The 16,404-nt window shown below is 52.6% G+C and overlaps 2 protein-coding genes across 8 annotated transcripts in view; one reads left to right on the top strand and one right to left on the bottom strand.

Moving 5' to 3' along the window:
* szt2 (SZT2 subunit of KICSTOR complex) overlaps positions 1 to 12,307 on the top strand; it is a 44,605-nt gene extending 32,298 nt beyond the window's left edge. For 4 of the 6 annotated variants that reach the window (XM_061824657.1, XM_061824654.1, XM_061824655.1 and 1 more), the window contains exons 61-76: positions 33 to 218; positions 2,633 to 2,888; positions 3,328 to 3,407; positions 4,189 to 4,314; positions 4,631 to 4,833; positions 5,045 to 5,141; positions 5,387 to 5,467; positions 5,578 to 5,652; positions 6,474 to 6,539; positions 7,824 to 8,037; positions 8,789 to 8,966; positions 9,043 to 9,165; positions 9,336 to 9,858; positions 10,766 to 10,876; positions 10,955 to 11,023; positions 11,095 to 12,307. In XM_061824657.1, coding sequence (XP_061680641.1) covers positions 33 to 218; positions 2,633 to 2,888; positions 3,328 to 3,407; positions 4,189 to 4,314; positions 4,631 to 4,833; positions 5,045 to 5,141; positions 5,387 to 5,467; positions 5,578 to 5,652; positions 6,474 to 6,539; positions 7,824 to 8,037; positions 8,789 to 8,966; positions 9,043 to 9,165; positions 9,336 to 9,858; positions 10,766 to 10,876; positions 10,955 to 11,023; positions 11,095 to 11,238 — 2,532 coding nt within the window. In that variant the 3' untranslated portion in view covers positions 11,239 to 12,307. Of the gene's footprint in view, positions 1 to 32; positions 219 to 2,632; positions 2,941 to 3,327; positions 3,408 to 4,188; positions 4,315 to 4,630; positions 4,834 to 5,044; positions 5,142 to 5,386; positions 5,468 to 5,577; positions 5,653 to 6,473; positions 6,540 to 7,823; positions 8,038 to 8,788; positions 8,967 to 9,042; positions 9,166 to 9,335; positions 9,859 to 10,765; positions 10,877 to 10,954; positions 11,024 to 11,094 lie in introns of those variants that run through there. The other 2 variants (XM_061824656.1, XR_009795693.1) reach the window with 2 other exon arrangements.
* On the bottom strand, positions 12,006 to 16,325 carry hyi (hydroxypyruvate isomerase). Of its 2 annotated transcripts, none has more exons than XM_061824682.1 (8): positions 16,054 to 16,325; positions 15,862 to 15,973; positions 14,791 to 14,905; positions 14,643 to 14,721; positions 14,521 to 14,570; positions 14,367 to 14,436; positions 13,108 to 13,228; positions 12,006 to 13,022 (listed from the first exon to the last, which is right to left on the bottom strand). In XM_061824682.1, the coding sequence occupies exons 1-8, from the start codon at positions 16,256 to 16,258 to the stop codon at positions 12,920 to 12,922; spliced, it is 855 nt and encodes a 284-aa protein (XP_061680666.1). In that variant the 5' UTR covers positions 16,259 to 16,325; the 3' UTR covers positions 12,006 to 12,919. The 2 variants fall into 2 exon arrangements, with proteins under 2 accessions (XP_061680666.1, XP_061680668.1); XM_061824684.1 differs by having other exon boundaries at positions 13,094 to 13,228; positions 16,054 to 16,322.
* Positions 16,326 to 16,404: the final 79 nt, after the last annotated feature.

Below are 16,404 nucleotides of genomic sequence, written 5' to 3'. Positions count from 1 at the left end.
GCCCCCCTCGCCCCTCGCCCCTCACCCCACAGGTGACGCTGTACAGCTACAACTGGTCCCCGGACCTGGGCGCCTCGCTGAACCGCGAGCTGCAGCGGCTGGTCCGGTGGCAGAACGCCCGCGCCCACGTGCTGCACTGCCTGCTCAGCCAGAAGATGGGCCTGTTCCACCACCACTGCTTCTCCGACGCGCCGCTCCACGACGACCGCTCCCAGCGGGTAAGCGCTTCTGCCAGCTGAGGCGGAACCGACCCGTCGGGCCGGCATCTGCTCCCCCCCCCCCCCCCCCCCCCCCACGTGGAAGTAAATACGTGCCAGCCACCAGGATTTGAATTTGACATGTAAAGTGGTCACGTTTTCAACAGTTGCTACAATTCGCTGTCTGAAATTCAGCGTCTGTGCCACCGGGCAGGGTCACTTCAGGTCAGAACCGAACATCCAGCCAATCGCAGTCACGCTTTCTTAGTGTGCGATGTCACGTGACTAAGAATAGAGTAACTGCGATTGGCTGGGTGTTTGGTCCTGACCTGAAGTAACCCTGCCCGGTGGCACAGACGCTGAATTTCAGACAGCGAATTGTAGCCGGTCGGTCGTTTCTGCCACGTTTCACGTGAATTTGTCAATTTGGAAACTTTGTTCTGTGCGGGCCCATGCCGAGTTCATTTGCGCTCGCGTGACTGCCAGGCTCAGTTTATTTGCTGGAACTGTCAATTGGACAGCGTCCGAGGCGGAAGATTCTATGACGAGCCGAACCAAGTGGGTCACGCGAGCAATGATTGATCGGTAAAAAGGAAGGGAGTGAGCTTGGAATGAAAAATCCTAAAATAAACCAAAAATTGTAAACGATCAAATAACTGGTTTTGATTTTTCAACAATTTAAGAGCAAAATGGTTTGGCTTCTTTTTAGGGAACTTTACAGACGAGTGTAATTTCTGTAATCCTTTCGGCTTGTCCCGTTAGGGGTCGCCACAGCGTGTCATCTTAGATGAACGCATATTTTTTCAAATCCAAATCCCGGTGGCACATATTATTTACTTCCAACCGCAGATGGCCGAAGGCAAAATGTCTGTTTTGCCCGTGCATGCGACCAATCGTGAGTGATTTGAAAATCCAGCCCCTGAAAGCATCATCAAACTTGCTAAACACGCGACATCACCAAAAAGTCTCACGGAGGGATGCCGGAAAAGAACGTAGTTTGTTTGAAGCCGTCAGCTCGCGACGGAGTTTGACGGATCGGACCGGACCGGACCCGGACGGACGGATGACACTTTTTTTTTTTTTTTGTGATCTGAGCACGGCTGCCGGGGCTCGTTCGCATCGAACATTTGTCATGTTTCTCCTCACTTTGGTTGGCCGGCACAACGCGAAGAAAAAAAGTGAAATAAGCACACGTGCAAATGCGTCAGCGTTGTATTGATGAGGCGTCACAAAAAGAAAGATATCGATTTCAGCTCCGACTTTACGCTCGGATGTCTTTTTGCCACTTTATGTTCTCGTCTCTTTCCTCAGCAAAAAAAAAAAAAAAAAAAAAAAAACCCCCACAGACGCAGTTCTTGCATTATATACGTGATGAGAGGCTGAAATTTGAGCCCTCTGCAGTCAAAAGTAAAACACGGCTTGTCAGTGCTGAACTGATGCTGAGCTGGAAAAGTTGAAAATGGAAACGCGAGCGGAAATGTCATCCGTCACTGCTGGTGTGCAGGACAGTTTAAAAAAAAAAAAAAAAAAAAAAGTCGAAAGTCGTTGCTGCTTTGCGTGCCGGGGCTTTTTTGTGCAATTGCCGATTTGATGATTTGGTCAAGTCGACTCATCACTTCAAGCCCGACTGTGAATACGCCGTTTTTGACTTTCTTGGCGCCTTTCACTTGAGGAGACAAGATGGGAAAACATGCTTTGTGATTTACTGGAGCGTCATCTTCCGTCAAAGTGGCCTTAAAGTGCGGCCCGCGCAACCCCCCTCCCCGCGTGCCCCCCGCGGCCAATTACCAAGCGCAAAGAACTTTAGCTTTCCCTCCGATGGCCTTCACGGCCGCGTCACTAACGAGCTCGGACAGGAAGCAGAGTCAGAGCGGCAGAAAATTTGCCTGAATCGGCCTTCATCTGTCACGGCCGCGATTTGTACGAGGGAGCACCGGCCGGGTCGGGCCGGGCCGCCGCCCGAGGGCTGTAGCGGCGGCGGCGTCGGGCCGTGACGGTCCCGAGCCGCTCCGCTGAGCTAACGCGCCCCAAAGTTGCTCGATAAACAGCCAGCGCGGGAATTAAAAGTCGCCATCTTGTTCCCTGATGAGCGCCGTTTGCGGGCCAGCCAGAACAATTGGAGCCTTCCAGAACGTGAAACATGATGTCACACACGATGGCGACGGGCTATCTGTGAATATGATGTGCGAGATGTCCGGAACATTAGATATGTAAATCTTGTGTGACATAGAAAATTACATATGATGTAAATATCATACATACCGATAATGATGTAAATAACGCACACAATAGGACATCATTTTGGTACGTTAGCGGCGTACAGACAAGTATGGACGTCACAGTAAATGTAAATATGCCACTTCAGAAGTTGATCTCTGAAAACTGTTGCCGCTGTGCCACACCGAAGCTTAACACGAGCGTCGTCCCTCGCCCAGGACCCCAACCCCTTCCTGGGTCCGTCCGCGGAGCCCGACACGCTCCTCCGCAGCGCCGTCCCGCCCCCGGCCAGCAAGGAGCAGGGTCGCCTGGCGTCTTCGGGCCGCAGCCTGGCGCCGCTTCACTTCCCGTCCGAGCTGCTGCCCTTCGACGAAGCCCTGAGGGACGTGTGCGCCGTCAGGGCGCTGACGGACGGGGACGCCGTGGCCCGGCACGGCGGGCAGCTCTTGGACATCAAAGCGGCCGAGAGGAGAGGTTCGCCAAAATCGGATAATTAGGAAAGCCTGCTAGCTTAATGCTAACACATGTGAGGTTCAAATATTTCCTGCTACTTTACCACACATACAAACATATCATACATTTTCTGAGAAGTTTGCCAAGGGACCTTTTCTGCCACTTCTTCTTGCTCTTAATGGCGCTGCGTGTCTTCCGGTAGCGCTCAGTGCTGCGCGCCATGTTGTGGCAAAGCGTGGTACTGCACTGAAAGCCTGCAACTTCAAATCGCAATCCATCAAATTCATCGAGAACTTTATCTTGAAAATATGCAGTACACGGTGAGATCAATTTGGCGTTAAAAATACAACAAACGTCACCTTTTAACCTCGCTCAGCAATTCGTTAGCAAATTAATAAGTCGTCGTTTTTACCGTCTCTGCGTAATTTTTTTTTTTTTTTGTGTGTGTGTTTTTGTGCAGAGCTGGAGAAGCAGATGAAGATCGAAAACCTGTTTGTGACGTGGCAGCAGCGCTCGGCACAGTCCAACATGCCCATCGCGGTGCGTTCGGCGCCGCGTCCGGGCTTCACAAAAAAAAAAAACCCACGAGAATATCGCGCCTTTCAGGGCACCCACGGACGCACGTTAGACAAAAAACTCAATTCCGAGCAATACCGAAAGGTGGCAAACTCCGGGCAAGCGTGTGGGCTTGAAGCTGGGCCGGGCCATCTCAGAACTCGGGTCGCAGACACGTGCTGGAGGCCCGCAGGCTGCGAGGCGGTTGGCTCGGCCCGGAAAGTTTTGTAGAGGAGGTCCAAAATTTCACTGGAGCCAGTGAAGGCGGATAGGCTGCCAGGCCTCGTTGGGACCGAGTCCTGGACAGCTGAAGCGCGTCTCGGATGCCGCCGGATTCACCCGACCGTAGTCCAGGAGGCCAGCAGTAAAGGCACAGATCAGGTTCTGGCCGACGGTGCCGGAGTCTGATGGATTTAATGTCTGACTTGGAGTAGGAGAGGGCGGAGTCAGGATGAGGCCCAGGTTGTGGACTTCAGGGGATGCGAAAATGTCCGCCTCCAGGAGAATGTCCTCAAAGACATTTTGTAGCTGTTTGGTTTTAGTCGATTTGATGACAGCCGTGATTTTTAATTTGACTTGGAGATGTTGAAAAGCAGGAGCACAAGGATTGAGCCTTGAGGCTCACCTCGATCAGTGTGATGGCTGTAGACGGACCCGTTGATAGTAAAGAAAGAAGTGTGAGGATAGAACGTGAAGCTTTCCAACGTCGTGGCACAAAAATGAGCTTCAAGTCACTCACGCCGCCTTTCCAAACGTCCGCCTCTAGATGGCCGACCTGGAAACCTTGAAGCAGTCGTCGCGTCTGGTCCACTACTGCGCCACGCCGTTGCTCTTTGACCCCGTCTTCCGCAAGCAGATCCAGGAGGAACAAGCCACGCAGCCGCCGACCAAGGTACCGGGGACACAAATGTTAAATTAGCATGAAAAACAATGGAATCGAAATATGTAAATGGGACAAAAGTGATTCCTCAAGATATATCCCAACATTAGGATGAAACTATAAAAAGTATTGTACTAAAAAAAAAACCAAATTTGAGCTAAAAACAAACGAAAAGGCACGACGGGCACCAACGTTTTTGGTTTTCTTTCAACTCAAGGCCACGACAATAACAAATCTCCCGCTCTGCTCAGCAACGGTTGCAAACGCGAGGTTTGGACTTCCTTCCGCGTTCAGTTGTGTTCGGTAGCGTCGGGCGCTGTTTTTGCAGAAGCGACACCGGTCCAACGACTCGACGGCGTCGGGCCGCGACCGCAGCCACAGCGGCGACTCTGGCGACGCGCTGCCCGTCCGCCTGAAGGAAGAACACTGGGTGCTGGACATCTCGGGCGCTTTTCTGCAGCAGTACGTGCAGTACCTGCAGAGTTTGGGCTTCATCCTGGTGCAGGTGCGCCCGCAGTCGCCCGCTCGCAGGTTTGTATCCGCCCGAGGAAACTGTTGGGCGGGGGAGGTGGGTGGGGGTGCGTGCGATACCAGCCATCTGTCGTCTTTGCCGCACGTGGGCGGAGCTTATCCTTGGATGACTCTCGCCCGAGCGTGTGTTCATCTGTACGTTTGTGACCGAAAGCGCACACGTGACCCCGCTGACCGCGGCTCTCGCCCCCCCCCCCACGTTGTCCGCCAGCATCGCCCGCGCCCGCGCCGCCATGTTGAGCTCCATGTCGTCCGAGGGCAGGATGTCCTTCTCTTACGTCAAGCAGAAGAGCGAAGACAGCCCCAAGGTGAATTTTTTTTTTTTTTTTTTTTTTTTGAAACACACATTTTGCACGTTTTAATCATTAGAATTAACGGGGGGGGGGGGGGAGCGCTGTTTTAAATATGGAATTAGCATTTTCAAATATGAAAGAACGCGTATGAATTTTTAAGAATCTGAGTCATCTTTATTCATCCCAGATGTAATTTCACATATTCATTTGACCGCTTTTATTGTATCAAGTTAATTCTGATATATAAATGATGAACGCAGAGCGCCGCCTCCGCCACCACCGCGTACCACCTCCAGAGGGCGCTGCCGGGCGGGATCGTGCTGATGGAGCTGGCATTTCAGGTACCAGCGAAAACCAGGAAAAATCTTAATGCTAAGATGACAAAAATCTGAGGAAAAAGAGGAGGAAGGACGCTAAGATGTTTCGCTGTCGCGTTTCTTTTGTTTTGTAGGGCTGCTACTTCTGCGTCAAGCAGTACGCGCTGGAGTGTTCTCGCATCCCCATGGGCCAGTCGGTCAACTCGCAGGTAAGGCGTTTCCTGGCTTTTGGGACACAAAATGGCGGCTCTGAAACGTGCCAGAAGGTCATCGGACTTCACCGATTTCAGACGACATGGTCAAAAAAAGAAAAAAAAAAAAAACTTACAGTCGGCCATCTTGCTCTAGGATAGCCGCTTCCAGTTTTCCGGATTTGGAGTTTGGCAAAGTAAATTGGCCGACTTCCTGTTGTATTCCGCGCACGGGTCCTGGAAGCGTTGTCGCGTGTCCGCCGATGGGAGGCAGGGGCTCATTATTATTATTTTTAAATTCAGTCTGTGATGCTCAATGGGATCTGGGGGGGTCCTCCAAATGTTATTAATGATCAGAAATTGTAATCGAAAGATTTCTAACAAGAGCCGAACACGTTGCAGACTTTGTTACTTTTGAACTTGACTCGAGTTATATTTCTTTGTATTTACGTTTTCTTGTTAAAAATGAATGGATCATTCTCAGGGAATGAATTACTCGGTCATGGAAAGTCATTCCCGCGTTTAGCACCCAAACTGGCGCTCGCTTCCCGGTTCTCGACCGATCGGACGGGAATTCGGTGCCTCTCGGACGGATTACGGACCACGCAACAACAGTTTGCTGCTGTGTTGTTTTTTTTTTTTTTTTTAATTTTCCGAGCGACAAACCTCACGGGGGTTACTTGGAATCGCGTCTTCCAGCTAACCAATTGTATGTTTGTCTTCGTGAGCTTTTTTTTTTTTTTTTTTTTTGGGGGGGGTGGCCTGCCCGATGCCGCCCCCCCCCCCCCCCCCCCCCCCCCCTTCACGGACACACTTCCTTCCTGTCATGTCTCCATCAGGGCGGCCTCCTCACCAAAGTTCGTTGCAAGCCGTTCCCGGACTCCGCCCCCGGGTCTGACTGTTCGGTACGTCCCGGCCAATATCAAGCAAAGGGGGTCGCGGGGGCCAGGATGGGGGAGACAATCGACCCCCCCCCCCCCTCCTTCCTCTTACCTCGCCGTTCTGCTTGCTGTCGTCAATCTTTGCTGCTTTTTTTTTCGTTTGTTTGTTCTCCTGCGGGATGGCTGGCAATCGAATGGAAGAAGAACTTCCTGTTTGACTGGAAATGGTCACGTGGTCAAAGGTTAATCGTGACCTTTGAACTGCTGAGCTCGTCCGTCTGATTTCTTGGCTGCTCGCTGGTTGTGATTTGCTTCCAATTTCTTCCGGCTTGGACTTCTTCCACTTGCTCCCCTGTCGCTCGCAGCATGTTTTGTGAGTCCACCGTGGATGAAAAGTCAACAGTCAGCCACTGATGTGCGGCGTTCCCCAGGGCTCATGGTCGGGGCCTACGCTTATTCGATGACTTTCGTTTTCCCACCGTGCTCATGATCTCTGCTAACAAGCGGCGTCACTCAGAGACGAGACAAGCCCCCCCCCCCCTCTCCGACTGCACCTCGCTGCCGAAGTCACAGCGGGAATGGACTCGGCCGCAAAAGGGGACTGCAAATTAGAGACTAGTCATAATGACGCAGACTTGATAGTCACGCCAGGATTGCAGGAACACCACAAGGGGAGATAGAAGAGTTCATGTTTTCATTCCTCTGTGTCAAAAGGACGGTGTTATCTTGTCACCACGGTTACCACTCGTGGGTGTCGTCTCCTTGACTCCTGGATTTGCGCGGGAATGGTCCAGAAAGGACACTTGGCCGTACGAAAGTTAAAAAGCAAGCGCCCGCAAAGACTGGGTTGTATTTTCTGACGTGGAGGCAGCACTTCACCATCATCACCAAGTCAACAGAAATCAAACTTGAGTATGCGGCGATTATCAAACGCTAACTAACGTTACTCGGCTGTGGATTTGACAGGTTAGTGCGACCGCCACTCGAAAATGGCCTTCTTCAGTCATGTCTCGACCGGTTCAGTTTGATGGCTGTCTGAAAGCGAGCTCCCTGGTCCCTGGTCTCCTCGCCAGAAGTCAGTTTCAGAGCACAAATAGTCTGACCGGCGCCCACAAATGGGGAAAGGGAAGCGGCAGGAAAACCCCGCAGAAGCGCAGCACATCCTGACTCACCGTTGGCAACGCCGCGCCATTACTCTTGACGATTACCCCGGCTTGGCCTGCTCCCTTTCTCCTCATTTCCCAGAATTCTGGGCCCGCTTTGGGCGGCGATGGACGCGCGAGACGAACTGACGAATCTCTGTTGCAGCTCTCCATGCTGTTCACGGAGGAGTGCGACAAGGTCCGCGACCTGATGCACGTGCACTCCTTCAGCTACGACTTCCACCTGCGTGTGGTCCACCAGTACCTGGTGGGCTGCCACATGACGCTGCGCCAGGGCTACCAGCTCACCGACTTCCTCCGAGACTTCATCACGCAGCATCCCGACATCCCCAAGTTTGGACGCAACCACGTCGTCCAAGGTGAGGTGACGAGCATCCTCGTGCGCTCCGGTCCAAATTATTAAGCATGTAGTCGCGCAGCAGTTATATTAGCATCTATGGTTACTGCAGTTTTGTTTTGTTTTGTTTTTCATTCAAATCATTGTAAAGAACTTGTGAACTTGTACTCTGCGGGTTCTCAATCGGGTCGAGTTCAGGGGATGGATTTTCCTCCCAGTATTGGCCTACTAGTAGGCAGCCACTGAGGCCATGACGTGTTGTCTTGCGTGACAATTATTTGACCGCGTTTAATTCCGAGGCAGGAAACGCTCAGTTAGAAACTCTTTGTGAGAATTTCAGGCCCCCTTGAGGGATTTCACCCTCGTCGCAGCTGGCCACTGAGAGTCCTGCTCTCAGGATACCAAACGTCTTGATCGGGAGAGAACAGTCGAATGTCTGAATCCCACGCGACATATTTATCAGTACAGTGATTGATCTCGAAGGGTCTCGAGTTCTTCCTTTTCACAACGAGTTGTACTAGTACCAGAACTCGCTTTTCTTGTCCCTGTTACGTCAAAAAAGCTTGATTCTTTTCTTCGATCTTTCGTTCAGTTGGGCACATCCTGGGAAATAAGGATCAAATCAGTTTGCGTTTGCAGTGTAGTTGGAAAAACTTCCACGTCGCTGGCACCAAGCAGACCAACTGTTAGAAAAGCTTCTGGATTCTGTGGGTTGAGGCGTTAAGGTGCTTCTCGAGCCTTCCTGATGATTCTCCTTCCATCCTCTCGTCCAGGGAGCTTCTCCATGTCCACGGGGATGATCACCGCCCACCAGCTGTACAACTACATCACCGACCACGCCAGCACGTACGGCATGAAGCCCCTCCGCATGTCCAAGGCCACCTTCGCCGCCGACGCCAAAAAGGCCTCGCCGGACCTGCACGAGTACGCGCTGGTCGCCTTGTGGAACAGGTAGGATTGGGACGGATGGCGCCGCGGCTAACGCTTAAGTAGCCCGGCCTGAGTCTGAATTCTTTCCGCGCTCCAGCTCGGGTTCTTACAAGGACCTGGAGGGCCTTCACCACCACGACGACTTTGACGTGTCCCTGGTGGTGTGTCACAATGCTGCCCCCTTTGAGGAGCAGTCAGAGGGGGAGAGACACTCGCTGAGGTAGGAGAGACCCATTCAAGCATCTTCTCCCGAGCGAGAGAATGGCCTCAAATAGCCGCTTTGTGACGTCGCAGTTGGGCGCAAGTCAAAGACACGTTTCCCGATGTAGACGCCCCACAAAAGACACATCACCCCAGACACAAACTCATGTCATGACTGTGCGTGTGCAGGCTGCACTTCTACGTGATGATGACGAGCCAGCGAGAACTCTTCCCCCGACTCACGGCCGACATGCGGCGCTTTAAGAAGCTTCCTCAGATCCACCGCGAGCTGGGCGGCCGCGCCGCCCCGGATCGGGTGGAAACCTTCACGTCCCCCGGCGCCGAGCAAGACCTCTGGGAGGAGCCCCCCGGGTCCGGGTCGGCGTCCGAGACCCGCGCACCAAGCGACGGCAACGAGTTCTACCCTCTGGTGGGCGGCGGCGGCGGCGGCGCCGACTCCCTGGGGCCGCTTTACCCGACCCCGCTGTTCCCGTTGCTCAACAACGAGGTGGCCGCCGCCCGCCGGCAGATCCGGGCCAGCGTGGAGGCGGCCATGCGACACTGCCGCCGGGACAACCTGTGGAGGAGGCTGTTCCACGGCGAGCACCTGGCGCTGGACAAGCTGAAGCTGACCAAGTTGTCCTTCTCCGAGCTGGAGGAGCTGCTGGAGGCTGTCCAGACCCGCTCGGTGGGGGACGTTGACCCCCAGTTGGTGAGAAGCATTTTACAATATCTTGCTTTGTCTTTTGATTTTGGGTAGCTTTTGCTCTCAACACAAGCTGGAAACGAAGGTAAGGAGGGAGGGAAGGGTAAGTTCCTGGTAATGTTGGGCAGCAGTTTGTGCGGCATTGCTCAAAGGCACAGGGGTAGCTGGGGCTTGTTGGTCCGTTGCCACGTCTTTTCCGGTGCTATCTTGTCTAAAACGGACTTTTGGTTGAAATGAACCAGTGGCCACCGGGAAAGCTGAATGCCAGTCTTGAAAGAGACTTGCAACTTCTTTTTCAGACCGTTCTGGAATCTGTCCAATGACTGTCGTTCCTGTGCTTAGGAATGGGTCGATGGTGCATCAGCAGGTCCGCGTTGTCAAAGTCGTCAGACTTTTCTGGCCCGCGTTCGATTGCCAGCTGATTGAAGTGAACCAGGGTCCGCGCCACCAGGGACACATCGCAAAGTCTTGGTGGCGGTCGGTGGTTCCGTTTACCCTCGGCAGGGTTCGGCCCAGTCCGACATAAAACGGCAGGCACGGACCGTTAGCAGTGTAGCAGTTTCTGTGAGTTTCTGTGCCCTGCTCAAGGACACCAGGTGGTGGTAGGGGTCAGACGATCCAGAATTGTCTGTCCTGTCCGACTGACAAAACTTTTCTGGCCGCAGTGTTCAACCGGTCGGTTAAAGTAACCCAGGATCCAAACCACCAGGGACTTGTCAAAGTCATGATGGTGGTGCGAGGTGGTCCCAGTTGCCCCGAGAAGGCTCACTGCAGAACTTTGCTTCTGTTTTGTTTTGGACCTCCATCACCTTCGCTCTGATATTTGGGAAAAGATGTCAATGTCAACGTCATTTGTAGACTTGAGACCATAAACCGCTGATCTTGTGACGGACTGGTCTTTGTTTTGCTGCAGGACTGCTTCCTGAACATGAGTACGGCCTGGTACCAGAGTCTCATCAAAGTCCTGCTGGGCCGATTCCCTCAAAGTTGCCGGCATTTCGACGACGCCGGCATCCAATATCTGGTGAGACACTGTCTACGTCCTCCGCCCGAAACTGAATCACGCGGACAACAAACCGAACCCGCTGCCTCTTTTATCCAGGCTGTCCTGAACCAGAAGTTCACGGACTGTTTCGTTTTGGTCTTCCTGGACTCCCAAGCTGGCAAAACGGTGAGATTTCAAGATGACGCGTCAACCCGACCGACCTGAAGATTGATTTTCCACCGTCGTTGTCGTTCCAGAGTCTAAAGGTGGTTTTGCGGGAGCCCCTGCCGCCGCGGCCGCAGGACGGCAGCAGCCTGCCGCCCCAACTGGTCTCCATGTACCAGCACCTGGAGTCCGTCATCAACGCGGCCTGCTACAACCTCTGGACCGGACTCTTGTAAGCGGCGCCTCCTCGTTTGAGTTGGTGTCTTCCAGTGACGGTCGTTGGCCGCAAAAGCGAGTTTGTGGCTCGATAGCGTTAGCATTAAGCTGAGCTGTTTGAAAGCATTTTTTCAAATTTATTGTGACATTTCTGGATCATGTTTTAGTTGTATGAAAGACTCGGGTTTGGACTTCTATAGGGTGCCAAAAGGTCCAGACAGGGTCGCAACTTAGTTAGCACACTGAGCGTGAGTAGACTCCAAATGCTTGACCCCTCCCGAGATGCGTGACAGTCTTTTGGACCTGGTCCTGAAAAGGGTCCGAGGCGCTTAGTTGGATTCTGGAATGAAAGGCAACTCGGAGGCTTTCCGACTGTCTGGAAAGGCAGAGCGGACCCTGGATTGGTCACCGGTCCATCGCAGGACTACCATAGTGACACCAGCAATCCCTGCAAAGGTCACGTTGGACTTAGTTCGCATCGGACGCCCGTCTGCGGTCGTTGGACTTGATGGGGGGGGGTTTGCCACCACGTCAGCGTTTGCGCCGACATTTCAGTTGGGTTTTTTTTTTTTTTTTTTTGCTTTTCTCTGCCCAAAAGTGCCTTTCTAGTTTTTTTTTGTTTTTTTTTTTTAATCGACTTTGCAAGTCACAAAAACTTGACGAGGAGGACGAGACTCGAGGGGTTTCTACCCCCCCCCCCCCCCCCCCGTCAGTGGCGCCAATGTGAGCCAAACGCACCCACAGTCGGCTTAAGCAGGTCCAACGCTGGAGGCCAAATTCCAAGCACTGCACTGTAATCGCTCATTTATTGTATATTGGAAATGAGATACTGTACAGTTCCATACAGGACACTTTATGGACCTGACACACAAATGCAAAAATAAATCATTTTTGTGGGTGGGATTGATGTTCTAAACTTGCATTTAGGCACAGGACGGTTAATGTTTCCAAAATGACAGCAATTTTGCCCCCGAAATGTCACATTTGCTTCCGTTCTGCACGGACGGTACAGAAAGTTTTCACACCCCCTTCAATCCCCCCCCCCCCTTATTCGTGTGCACACAGGATTGATTAAAAAAAAAAATTGAATTTTTGCATTTTTTTTGTTTTTTTCTGAAAACTTGAAATATCGCACAGCCAGCATTCAGAAGCTTTGCATTTTCTCATTTCTTCTGCTCGTCCTCAGTTGTGTTTTGATTGGAAATGAGGAAGGAAGCCACCAAAAAAAAAAATTTAGAGCTCACAGTCCATGTCAAAGGTCAAAGGAACTGCCCGAAGAGCTCAGAGACAGAATTGTGGATCGGGCCAAAATTTCTGACGCGCTTAAGTTTTCCAAAGGAGCACGGTTGGCTCCGTAATCCTTCAACGGAAGCCGGTCGGGACGACCAGAACCGGGACCCTTCCTTGAGCTTTCGGGCCGACCAAACTGAGCAACCGGGGGAGGAGGCATCGGAAGAAAAATCCCGGAACCGAAACCTCCTCCGCCGGACCGGGCCGAAGGTTCGCCTTCCGACAGGTCAATGAACCTAAGCGCACGAAAGTGTGGCTTCAGAACAACGCCGAACGGGCCAGCCAGAACCCCGAGTGAGTGAGCGTCTCTGGAGAGACCCGCTGGCAGAAGTTCAAAAGGGGGCTTCCACTAAACACTCAGCTTTGAAATGCTCCTGGCTTTGGTGAGATTTCAGTCAATTTTTCATTTTTCTACAATCTGAAGATTAGCGTTAGCAGCCGGCCTTCTGCTTTCCCGATCCGTCCGTGCGGCCAAAGTAACGTTTGAGCCAGGCCAAACCTTCCCGCGTACTTCCTGCAGAACAAGACGACAAGCGCAAAGTTAACGGCGAGCGACGGACGCGTGGGCGGCGCCGAACCGCCGACCTCGCGGCTTGTACTCGCAGCCGACGTATCCTCGGTAGCCGAGCGTCTCCAGCGTGGAGAAGACGTAGTCGTAGTTGATCTCGCCGGCGCTGTCCGGCTCGTTCCTGCCGGGGACCTGAGCCACCTGGACGTGACCTGATGATGCAAAGTCCGCAGCGTCAACGTCTTCGCGCGTCTTTTCCTTTCGTGAAAATTCACAAATATTTTCAGCTCTTTGTCACATTTAATTTCATTCAGCGTTCGTTGTGCTTCTCTGAACTTGAGACTGTGTCCCGGTACACCCTGAACTGGTCGCCAGCCTAGAGACAAACAACCATTCGCACTCACAATCACACCTTGGGGCAATTTACAGTGTCCAATGAAGGCAAGCAGGGAATTTATTTACGTGGGAGGAAAGCGGCGTGCCCACCCGGAGAAAAGGAGGGATTTGAACCCGGGTCCTCCGAACTGTGAGGCCACCGCTTTACAGCTTCCCCCACCGTGCTGCTGGACATTACATTTCAATTTGTTTTAATAAATTCAAAAAATATATTTTCATGATGTCATTTTTTCGCCACCACGGTGGATCAGCAGTTAAAAGCGTTGGCCTCACACGTGTGAGGATCCGGGTTCGATCTCGGCCCCGCCAGTGTGGAGTTTGCATGTCCTCCCCCGTGCCCGCAAGCGTGGCTTTTCTCCGGGTGGGCTCTCCGGTTTCCTCCCACATCCCAAAAACGCGCAACATGAATTGGACACTCTAAATTGCCCCAAGGTGTGATTGTGAGTCTCGGCGTGCCCTGAGATTGGCTGGCGACCAGTTCGGGGTGTACCCCTCCCGCCCCTTGACAGCTGGGATAGGCTCCAGCAGTCGCTCTGACCCTTGTGAGGATAAGCAGCTAAGAACATGGGTGGATGGCTTGTTTTTCAATTAAAAATAAATACTGTACGTATAAAAATGTAACACACCTTTACATGTAATAACAATGTCAGTATTTTGCATTGAAAATTTTGAGAAAGACCAATTTAAAACTCAGCTGGCGACCGGTTGAGGGCGTTGGCCACCCCGCAACACAAAATGTTTGGATGTTTTCCGACCCCGAAAGGGACAAGCCGAAAGAAGGGTTACTTGCTCGATAAAATGACATGTGGAAAATCGGAATGTTTCATTGGTTCAAAGTCAATTTTGTCTTGGATGCCAGCGACGTCTGACGGGCAGAGCGATTCGAAGCACGTCCACTAGATGGCAGCAAAAACGGAATTCCGGCCTAGCCACTTTTTGCTCGAGTTTGCTCACCCAGCAGAGGCAAATATTGCTTCATGTTGTGCGTCAGGTTTCCGTCCATAATTTGCCAGTGGAAAACGTCCTGCGTGGAAAAATTCAAACGTGATGATATTTGCAAAATAATAATAATAATAATCTTTAATATAATGAACGAGCGCCCACTCACCATTTGCAGTTTGATGTTTTCCTTGGCCACTTTGCTCAAGATGGCGGCGGCTGCGCACAAAAACGACGAGTTGGAGAGGCCCGATTTGATTTCGGGGGCTTTTCTTTAATCGGGCTCGTTACCTTGGTGAGGCGACGACAGAAAATAGCGAGCGTCCGTCAGCCGCGTGTTGATGGGCTCGATCAGGCCGATCATTCCATGCTAACGCACACGGGAAGTTAAGTCGGCGGCGCGGCGGCGGCGGCGGCGTGTCGTTACGACGGCGGACACCTGGGAGAGCAGCTCGGCGGCGAATACGAGATTCCGCACAAACGCCGCCTCCATCTCCTGCGACGCGGCGCCGCCGTCGACTCCCGCCGGAATCCTGCCGGCCATGATGTGGATCCTGCGCAAATGGGAAATATTCAAAATGAATGAAAAAAAAAATTGGGGGGGTGACAATTAACATGTTGGCATCTTGTTGCAATTTTGAAAACTCCTCCCACCAAAAAAGTTCACACTTTAATGTCACGCTTACCGACTTCAATTACGTTTTTACCAATAAAAATATGTCAATACGCGTGGAGTTGAAAATGTACAAATTTGGAACTTCAGAGTATTGATGAGATTTCATTTTTAAGAGCATTTGATCAACGCATTTATTTCGGCGTACGTGAAAAGGTTATTTTGCGCGTTGTCTCTTAAGTGTGGGCAAACCACGGCCCGTGGGCCACCTCCGGCCCGCCGATCATGTCAATCTGGCCGGCCAACGGTTGGTGCCGAATCGCATCAAAATCAAGACGACATTCATTTGCGACGTTGGGCGGTTCCGTCTGGTCCGGCCAGACCGCGAGTGGGCCAAAGAAAAGAAAATTCGACGGCGAGTGCCGAATGTTGAACAGAGAACGGACCGCTAAATCCTTCTTCACCGAGGCCGCACGTGTCATTTGTCAAGCGACAATTGCGCCTTTCGAGGAATAAAACAAAACGCCAGCCGTCGCTTTTCTACCAAGAGCCAATCGAGGCGGGAACCGACGGCCCCCGACTCAGCGGATCAAAGTGAGCCGAGATTCTGATTCAGTCACGCAAGACCCTGGAGCGGCGCCGCGGGAGAGCAGCCGCAGATGGAACTGATTCATCTCCAGACGTTCAATAAAAAAAAAAAAACAAAAACGGGACGAGTTTTGTGCTCCGTCACTTCCAGAAAACCCAGAAGACTGGCACAGAGGATGCTGGCATTGTTTGGACCGGACTGCAAGCAAACGTCGTGCCGATCCCAGCTGAGTGAGCAACACTTGCTACAAAAGCATAAGCGGCCTCTGACTAAATGGTTTTGTGCGCGGGCGCGTGCGCCACGTTGACCTTTTGCAGTCCAGGGCTGCGGCATAGCGGACGGCCTCACTGAGTCCTCGTTCGAAGTCTTTTTCTCGTCCGGGGAGCGCCGCCAAGCCCAACTCTCCCGCCGTGACGTCACCTGCGGCAGACGCGAGGAGAATGATGATGAGGATGAGGGTTTTGGGGGGGGGGGGGGTTGTTACTCTCCAGTCTCCTGACCCGGCGGCGTGTTGATGAGGACGACCTCCAGGCCGTGGAGGTCTTTGGCCGCGCGCAGCTCCAGCGGGTGGACGTCGTAGAGCCAGGCCGCCTCCACGGCTCGGAAGCCGGCCTCGGCGGCCGCCCGCATCCGTTGCGGGAAGTCCGGCAGCTCGGTGAACAGCCAGCTGATGTTGGCGCAGAAGCGAAGCGCCGCCGACGACATCTTGGAAGGAAGTCGGGCTTTTTTACGACGACTTTGACGGATGTGACGTACGAGGAAGCAGCGGAGCGCAAACAGCTGCGAGTCACGTGTCACCTCACGCGTTTCCGTTTTCTTACGTCAACGAGACGCGCACACAAAAAAAGTGA

This window comes from Syngnathoides biaculeatus, chromosome 7 (genome assembly GCF_019802595.1).
Source record: "Syngnathoides biaculeatus isolate LvHL_M chromosome 7, ASM1980259v1, whole genome shotgun sequence".
Classification (NCBI taxonomy): domain Eukaryota; kingdom Metazoa; phylum Chordata; class Actinopteri; order Syngnathiformes; family Syngnathidae; genus Syngnathoides; species Syngnathoides biaculeatus.
This window is presented reverse-complemented; position numbering and strand designations above follow the sequence as displayed.

Coding starts and splice junctions, on each gene's coding strand:
- hyi (XM_061824682.1), bottom strand. CDS start 16,258: ATGTCGTCGGCGGCGCTTCGCTTCTGCGCCAACATCAGCTGGCTGTTC. Junction 13,229..14,366: donor GCAATATTTGCCTCTGCTGG/GTGAGCAAACTC, acceptor TTGCATCATCAG/GTCACGTCCAGGTGGCTCAG. Junction 13,023..13,107: donor CGAGGATACGTCGGCTGCGA/GTACAAGCCGCG, acceptor CTTGTTCTGCAG/GAAGTACGCGGGAAGGTTTG.